This window comes from Capra hircus, chromosome 18 (assembly GCF_001704415.2).
Source record: "Capra hircus breed San Clemente chromosome 18, ASM170441v1, whole genome shotgun sequence".
Taxonomy (NCBI): domain Eukaryota; kingdom Metazoa; phylum Chordata; class Mammalia; order Artiodactyla; family Bovidae; genus Capra; species Capra hircus.
This window is the reverse complement of record NC_030825.1, coordinates 52395778-52404815: the sequence shown is the minus strand read 5'-3', so window position 1 is coordinate 52404815 and position 9038 is coordinate 52395778. Positions and strand designations below refer to the sequence as shown.

General features: G+C 55.6%; 1 protein-coding gene across 2 annotated transcripts; it reads left to right on the top strand.

The window, feature by feature from the left end:
- On the top strand, positions 968–8339 carry LOC108633280 (carcinoembryonic antigen-related cell adhesion molecule 6-like). 2 transcript variants are annotated; one of them, XR_001919502.1, is made up of 8 exons: positions 968–1123; positions 2007–2366; positions 3584–3862; positions 4965–5076; positions 6216–6279; positions 6596–6627; positions 7245–7286; positions 7532–8339. XR_001919502.1 is itself a non-coding variant. In XM_018062501.1 (7 exons), the coding sequence occupies exons 1-6, from the start codon at positions 1048–1050 to the stop codon at positions 7256–7258; spliced, it is 873 nt and encodes a 290-aa protein (XP_017917990.1). In that variant the 5' UTR covers positions 968–1047; the 3' UTR covers positions 7259–7286; positions 7532–8339. The 2 variants fall into 2 exon arrangements, 1 of the variants encoding a protein (XP_017917990.1); XM_018062501.1 differs by lacking the exon at positions 6216–6279.

The window sequence follows — 9038 nt, the reverse complement described above, 5'->3', positions numbered from 1 at the left end:
TTAGCAGCAGCAACAGCAGCAGTCCCTGAAAACAGACGCCAGGCTGGTGACAAGCTAAGGGAGAGGTCAGGTCCCCTCTCCAGTCATCACTCATGTGACCCCTTTCTCTCTTCCAGAGTCAGTGACCTTCAGGCGGGTCAAATATCTGCAATCTTCTCAGATATTTGAGAACAACAGGAAGACCCTGGGCATCCAGCTGGGTTTCTGTGTCACAGGAACAATTACCACCAAAATTTGGAAACCCTGGATCTGTGATTGTGCTGAGAGATCCCAGACCAAAACACAGCAGAGGCCAACACTGGGGTCGGGGGGGGCCAGCCTAACCAGACTTCTGGGTTCTCAGCCAGGATGGGCAAGCGTGTGACCTGGCAGCTGCTGAAACAGCATTTCTACGGTGTCACCTGGGGATTCGCAGTCTTCATGAAGCTCCACAGGTGATTCCCACGCACCGTGGGGAGGACGTCCCTGTGACAAGCGTTCCTGATGCACCCCCACCCCCACCCCCAGGCTCCTCCTCTGAAGGGAAAAGCCAGAGGGGATGAGGGAGGGCTGTCGGGGAGGCTGAGTGTGCATCTGATCCAGAGCAGTGGGGACCCCGACCCGGACACCCCAAGGTTGTGCTTTTCCAGACAAGGGTGTGTGTGTGCGTGTGTGTGTGTATAGATGTGTGTGTATCTAGGTGTCTGTGTGTAGCTGAGATGTAGGTATGTGTTAGTAGGGGTGTGTGTGGGGGGTGTTGTGTGTAGGTGTGTGTAGGTGGAGAATCCCTGCTCTAGAAGGCAGAGGACTCAGCAGAGTTCAGGGAATAGAAATACAGACAGAGGGGGACGGGGGAGGGGGCCACGAGGGAGGGATGAGGAGAGGAGGGGGAGGGGCCTGGACAGAGACTCCGCCCCATGGGGCTGGGCCACCTGACCCAGCCAAGTGCTCCTGCCCAGGGGCAGGCCCAGCACACAGGGGGAAGGACAGCAGAGCTCACACAAGGACGCAGGGCTTGTGAGCGTTTCTGGAGAGGAAGTTCTCCTCACAGAGAGAGGGAAACAGCAGATGGCAGGCACCATGGAGCCCCCTTCAGGCCCTGCAAGCAGGAGGCATGTGCCCTGGAGCAGACTCCTGCTGGCAGGTGAGAGGGGACAGTTTTCAGGGAGGGGGCGGAGACTGGAGAACGAGAGCCTGGCTGGTCCCTGGGGGAGACGGGGCTCTGAGAGGGGACAGGGGGCTTCTGTTCAGACCTGAGGGCAGAGGGCAGGGGACTGGGGAGGGAGGGGCTCAGCCACAGGAGACTCTGCAAGAGCTAGAGCTGGTGAGGGGCGGGAGGACTCAACTGCTGTAGGTTTTATGTGTAATTCTTCACTGTTGAGTTTGCTGATAACTGAGGACAATAATAACATTTTATTGTGTCACTACAGAAAAAGACATAACCAGGACAGTAAACACTGTCCTTACCCGGCACCCTTAGAAACAGACAATTAAAACCAGGCTGTGGAATTCCTGGAAACTCTCCTTCCTTCATCCCCAGGTACTAATGTCTGGAGCCTGGTCCAGGCCCTGGATTTCAAGCAGGATCAGACAAGCCCCTGCCCTCACAGAGCTTGCGCTCTGCGGGGAGGAAGACACACAAGCAGAGAGATGGAGAGTGTGCTGGCAGGTGCCTCAGGCGTCACGCAGGAACCGGAGCGGGGAAGGGTCAGCAGTGAGCACACAGGGTCTTTACAGCAGCTGGTCGTTGTGGGGTCATCTCCCAAGAGGCCCTGAGTGTGAGCAGGCGTGTGAGGGCAGCAAGGGGGTGAGCCAGGGACAGCTGGGGAAGCAGAGGAAAAAAACGAGCCCTGAGGGGCTGAAGTGACGGGGGTCATGCTGCTGACCTTGACCACACACACACATACATGCACACACACCCACACTAAGGCTGAGGGATGAAGAGACCAGCTCAGGACCCAGGGCACCATTTTCCCATCCCCCACGCAGGTCACAATAGTAACCGATTTCTCTCTCTTCCCTCCTAGTCTCACTCTTAACTTTCTGGACCCCGCCTACCTCTGCCCAGCTCACTATTGAAACGGTGCCCCGGCTTGCTGCAGAAGGGTCGGATGTTTTTCTAGTTGCCCACAACGTGACAAAGATTCCTCTAGCCTATTCCTGGCACAGAGGAGAAAGGGTAGAAAACATCAAGCTAATTGCATCATATAGAGTAGATAATGATGCAACTGTCTATGGGCCTCTGTACAGCAAACGGGAGGCACTTTACCCCAACGGAACCCTGCTGATCCGGAACGTTGCCCAGAAAGACACAGGATCCTACACCCTGCTCGTTACAAAGAATGATTTACAGACAGAAAGACAGATTGGACACCTCCATGTATACCGTGAGTGCTTCCTCTCTGACCTCAGGGTGTTTGGCAGGCGAGGGTGGGCGTGAGGGTGGTGGTTGAATTCTGTTCACACAGGACTGACAGCCCCGGAAGTTGCCCCCATTTCTCTCTGCATTATGTCCCGTGTCGGTGTTTGAATATTCAGTGAAGGACACACGCTGTGGAGATAAACTCCAAAGGGTCAGAAATGCTTCCAGGAAGCCAGGCCCTGCAGACACTGTGCAGAGAGAAGGACGGTCTGTTGGAGGGACTCAGCAGAGGGACAGCACTCTCAGTCCAGCCCCCTGGCCCCTCCCTGTGACCAGGACCCTGAGGAAGACCCTGCAGGACTCAGGGAAGACCCTGGCCTGAGGGCCCCAGGGATCCTCACAGAGAAGCTCAGCCCCAGGAAGCCCCTCCCAGACCCTGTCCCAGGGCTCCTGCCTCCAGTGACACCGGGAAGCCTGTGACAAATCCCTAGGCTCCTAAGCTGGTCACCTGCCAGGGCTCAGCCCCGAGAGCCACATCCGCACAGGGGCACAGCCTGGTCCCACTCCTGAGACTCAGCATGGAGAGCACACAGGTATAAGGTCCCCAGGAATCAACCAAATGCCCTGGGGGACTTGGAGACGCCAGGGATATCTCAGCACCCCCAGAGAGGAACAGAGGAAGGAAAACTCTCCTGGCAGCTCCTCGACCCCAGGGTGCCGCCCAGGGAGCTCTCTCCCGAGGCTGGTTGATGAAACCAGGAGAGACGCCAGGTGGTCTCTGAGTCCCACCCAGGTCTGTCCACCACTAAACGCTGCTGCACAGTCGACCCCCGAGGAAGCCTGTGCTTGTCCCAGACATAGAGCAGGTGGCCTCACACTCTCAGCTCAGGTCCCCATGGATTCATCTTGCCATACACAAGCATGCCTTATCGTTAAAGACTCTGTCTGGCTGAGAGGCGAAGGATGCCAGTTTTGTTAAAGGTGTTTCTAGAGGAGGCTAAGGTATAAAGAAAGGGAAAGTGTTAGTCGCTCAATCACGTCCCACTCTTTGCTATAGCCCAGCAAGTTCCGCTGTCCTTGGAATTCTCCAGGCAAGAATGCTGACTGGGTAGCAATTCCCATCTCCAGGGGATCTTCCCAACCCAGGGATTGAGCCCAGGGCTCCTGCACTGGCAGGCTGATTCTTTACTGTCTGAGCCACCAGGGAGGCTCAGGGCAATGTTCTCTCTGTTATCTGCACAGCGGTGCTACCCACACCCGTCATCACCAGCAACAACTCCAACCCCAGGGAGCACGAGGACACTGTGGTGTTAACATGTGGATCTGAGACCCAGAACACCTCCTACATGTGGTGGATCAACAGTCAGAGCCTCCCCAAGAGCATGAGACTGGAACTGTCCAAGGACAAGAGGACTCTCACACTAGTCACCGTGACAAGGAATGACACAGGACCCTATGTGTGTGAAGCCCGGAACCCAGTGAGTGTCAGCCGCAGTGACCCATTCACCCTGGATGTCCTCTGTGAGTAACCTCTGTTCCTAGGTGACCTGAGCTGCCCACCCAAATGCACGTTGCCAGAGGCCAATCCACACCCATCCCTCTCAGGTCCGAGTACATGGGCCATCACCCCTGGACACCCAGACTGGCCATGACTTCCGGTCCCAGGCAAGTCCAGGCAGGTCCACCTTGAATGAAGCCAGGGAGGGGATGGGCTGCTCTGTGTTGGTGGCTGAGGATCACCAGAATATGATGGGAGAAACAAATTAACGTCAGACTCACAGTGAGTGAGCATGATGGTAATGATTGCAAATTTTTCAGACAAGTGTGTGAACAGCTCAGAAGGACCCAGGGCCCCCAGTACAGACCAGGAACTTCCCTTCCCTCTGATTGCACCACGTGTGGCTTTCTGCTCTTTGCTCCAAATGGTCCGGACACCCCACCACTTCCCCCACAGACTATGGACTCCAGTGGTGATGCTGTCCCAGACAAGAAACAGTGTCAGGACGGAGGATGCAGGGTCCCATCAGTGTAGGGTCTCCTCCCAGTCAGAGTCTGCAGATGAGACCCCACCTCCCCAGCTGAGCGCTAGAGTGACCGTCAACACCTTTACAGCTTCCCTTGTAACTTCACTGGAAGTGGGTGCGTAATGAATGCAAGTAACGAGGACGTGGGTAGTCTCCTTTCGGAGCCTGTATAACAATGCTTAATTAATTATGCAAAACTTACCTAATTTTTTCATAGTTTGGTTATTGTTTGTGAGAACTGTTTGATTGTAGGGGTAGCTAAGAGCCGACAATTGTGCTGGAAACAAAAAATCACAAGGAGGGGGCATAATGTGAGAAAAAAAGTCCTTCAGAGGAAGATGAATAGGACATGGAAATGGCTATAGTGAGAGAATGGAGAGTTAGAGCAAGTCCAGGGTTTCAAATCTGATTAAGAGGAAAATGATGCAACCACGTGTGGTGGGGGTGTCAGGAGGACACCGTGGTGACAAAGCAGACCGCCACATGGGGCTCAGAGCATTTCCTTCCTCCTGACCAGGCCCTCCCGGAAGACTCCTCTGGGTGTTCCCTCCAGGGCACTCGGACCCCATTTCCCTTCTCTCTTTCTCTTCTGCTTTCAGGGCAAGAAAACAGCCGAGCCCTCGGCGTGGGGGCCATTACTGGCATCGTGATTGCGGTCCTGCTTGTGCTGACGCCGCTGGCTGGCCTGGGGTGTTTCATTTTCCTTCACAGGTACAGCGGCATTCCCAGATGCTGCTCCTGCCCCAGGCTGACCCTAGTCCTAGAGGAAGGACACCCCATCCTCCAATTTCCGGCCTGGATCTCCAGGACCTCCCCACTTCCCCACAGATATTCTCTCTCGTCCTTCAGTTCCTGCCTCACCTGGTATTGACCTGGGGGAGATTCCTTAACACCGTCCTCATTTATTTTGTTATTTAGTCACGAAGTTGTGTCCGTCTCTTTTCCCACTCCATGGACTCCTGTGTCCATGGAATTTCCAGGCAGGAATACTGGAGTGGGTTGCCATTTCCTTCCTCAGGGATCTTCCTCACCTAGGGATCGAACCCGTGTCTCCTCCATTGGCAAGCGGATTCTTTATCTCTAAGCCACCAGGGAAGCCTTATTTATCAGTTAACAGAATTAAGACCACTCCATGTCCTAGTTCCCTATATGTAGGCTGGCAGGTAGTAAGTACTCAGAAAAAGGTATCTCTTCCTGTATATTTAAATCCAGCTACTCTATGAGGGGCCAGGGTCCGAGGGGCATCCTGACCAAGGTCACGCTTGGCCAGAGAGTGGAAATCTGGACAGGCCAGGTGGGGTCAGACACCCTCACTGGCAGATGTGTTAACAACAGCCACGGATCATGAGACAGAACATCGTGCCGGGTCAGCGGGTGGTGGGATGTCTTTATACTTCAGGTCCAGGTGATGGAGACAGAGGACAAGGCCGCTGTCACATTTCAGCAGCTCCTGGGTGAGGGCAGGGGGCCACAGCAGCGACACTGCCCTCAGTGAGACCCCAGAGTCGCTGGCTTCCCTTTCCTCCCCACGCACTGGCCCTGCTCTCCCCATAAACATGATGCGTCCACTCAGACAAAGCACTGGATGGATAAATGCCTTTCCCAGAGCCCTGGTCCCTTCGGTGGCCACTTTCTTCTGAACCCTATTAGCCTATGGTCCTGTCCCTCTCGACTCGGGGCAGATATGGCTGCTTAAGGACTTTCCTCAGCTTCCTTGCTGGGCCCTCCCCTCTAAGCAGCCTTGGTGGAGAAAGAAGGTGTCTAGCCCCTGCTTGGACATGGGGATCCTCCTGTCCCTTGTTCTGACACCAAAGCCGTGACCTCCCTCTACCCTCCTCACAAATATGCAGGTTTTTCTTCCCTAACCCCGGCTGCCTGCAAAACAGAGGGAACTGGCCCCCAGCGTCCACCTAGGTGAGTGTCTGTTCAGCCCAGCACAGCGTGGCGCCTGGGCAGGCCCTGCCCTGTCTGTTCCTGCCTGCCTCCCCCAGGGGCTTTGGACCTTTCTCTGGGGCTTCAGCACAGGGGCCCCCACTGGCTAGTCTGCTTGTCCTGTGGCTTATAATCCTGGGAGGCTCCCTCGCCCTCACTGGGGTCAGAAATTGCCAGTGTCTCTCCCTTGGTGGGGATCTTTCTCCCATGGTTCTCCAGAAGGTGAACTCTCAGCCTCTCCTGAGAGAATGGGCTAAGCTTCCTCACATGCTCGTTGCTAACTCCTGTCTCCTCCCAGGACGTGGTCCCTCCGGCAGCTCTGTCTCCCAGGTGAGTACATGCCTTCCTTGTCTCTTCTCCCCAGGGTCCCCGCTTCACAGGCTCAGGGCAGGGGGCCTGTCCAACCCTGATGCACTGTGCTGACCCCTTTCACTCGAGGGTAGTTGAAAGTCGCTCAGTCGTGTCCAGCCTTTGTGACCCCAGGGACTGTAGACCGCCGGCTCCTCTGTCCATGGATCTCTCCGGGCAAGAATTCTGGAATGGGTCACCATTGCCTTCTCCAGGGGATCTCCCTGACCCAGGGATTGAGCCTGGGTCTCCTGCATTGCAGGCAGATTCTTTGCCTTCTGAGCCACCAGGGAAGCTCGTAAGAGTAGTTAGGACATGGCTAGTCCCACCAAGCTGGGAGCTGGATCCACTTCAGGGATGTGACCACCCACCACCTTATCCTGGGGCTGCCCTGGTCCCCTGACTTGACTTCAGGAGAACCTTGGAGTTGAGCCAGGAGGAGAGTGGGCACTGGATCATCAGTCAGGGGAGCCAGGCTAACCAGGGTGGGAAACAGAGCCAGACAGGATTTGGGATGGGGGCTGCAGGCTTGGAGATGGCTGCTCGGGAGAAATGACTCTCCTTCCCGCTCTTCTGATGCCTGCCTCCTCCATGCCCAGGCCTCCCGACCTGATGCCAGGCCAACAGTTCCCATCTACCAGGTGAGTGTGGGGATCTAGGTTCTGGTCCCATAAGCCCAAGGGGCAGAGGAAATGCCCCCTGCACAGCTGGCTGTGTTTGAAGGTCCAAGAAATAGCAGGAAAGATGGAAAGGGGATGAAGGGGAGGTGGGTCTGGACCAAAAGCCTCTGACACAAACAGACCCTGGGTGACCCGGGGCTGGGAAGTCCCTGGGAAGCCATCTGAGAAGGTTACATGAGCTTGGCGGCGTCGGTTTTCTTTTGCAGGAATTACTACACCCGAACACAGATGTTTATTGTCATATCAGCCACAAAGCAGATGTGGGTCCTTAGTTCCTCCAGACTCGTCTCCTTAACAAACTGTGGGAAAGAGCTTACCTGAGACCCAAATCCTGAGTGAGGTCAAGAGGAAGAGCCTGAGGCAGAGAACCAGCTCTGAGACCTGAGGCTATTCAGGAGCCTGGGCCCAGGCTCAGGGTCCTCCTGGATTCCTGGAGACCCTGACAGGCTGCCCTGAACCCTAGATGGACCAGAACTCAGGCTGTGATTCCCACAGTGGGGAGAGGTTTCAACAGGGCAAGTGACTGGGACCGTGACCCACTGCGGACCACCAGAGAGATCTGAATAAAGAGCACTTTCCTTTTGGCTGCAAAATATAGTGACCTTGGGTCCAGTCCAGCAAGAAATTCACATGAATCTCTGCTCTGGTCTCTCCATGGTTCCTCAGGGAAAGTATCAGCTCTAGTTACCTAACCTCTGCATCTATTTCCTGGAGGAAACGAAGGGGAAGAATGTGAGAATGGAGGGAGGGGGCATGCTAACAGGAAAGGAGGGTCACCAGACCCTTCGCAGGCACGTGGGCATCGGCAGTCCTCACACTGCCCTGGGGTCCCAGCACCTCCCAGTGCCTGCTCACCTGGCATGGGGTCTCTGGAGAATAGAATATGGGTCCATCTGAGACCCAGTAGAACCCGAGTCAGGAAGGACTAGGCGTGGGTGAGACCATATTATGGGTGAGGCCCCTTTGCAGCCTCTTGGTGTCCTGAGCCCTCTAGCCCTCCTCTCCAGGCCCTGCTGGCCCCAGTGGTGCTGCCTCCAATGAATTTTTGTTGTTCAGTTGCTAAGTTGTGTCTGAGTCTTTGGGACCACATGGACTTCAGCACGCCAGGCTTCCCTGTCCTTCACTATCCCTGGGAGTTTGCTTCAACTAATGTCCACTGAATCAGCAATGGCACAGGAAATTTTGTCTGTCCCCAGATCTAGGATCCAGAATGCCTTCTTTCTCCATGGGTTTCCATTGTTTCCCTACGGGCCTAAGCCCTGAGGACATCATTCCCTTGGGGGACAGAGGAGCAATCAGAGTCAGCAAAGTAAGAGGGACTCAGAAGCCATGCTCTGAGCAAGGTCCTCCCTGGAACTCCCCATGACCTCTACCCAGTTCCTGCTGGCTCCCACTTTGTTTTTTGATGCGGATCGTGAGCCTGCTCCAAACACACACACACACGTGAGCCTCAGGGCGGAGTTGCAGGCTACACCTAAAACTCAACCTGGCTACCACGGCAAAGGGCTCACCTGTCCGCTCCTCAAAGCGTCCTGAGGGCCTCACCACCCAGATCTCACCTGCAGCCCCCACCTCACACCTGGGCTAGCGGTTCTCCGTCTCTCCCTGAGGCCCCTGTGGTAGGTGCTGTTCTCACATAGGGCCCTGGGGTAGGCGCCACACTCACACACATGCAGCAGGCGTGTGCACAGGGCGCAGAGCCCACGGAAGACA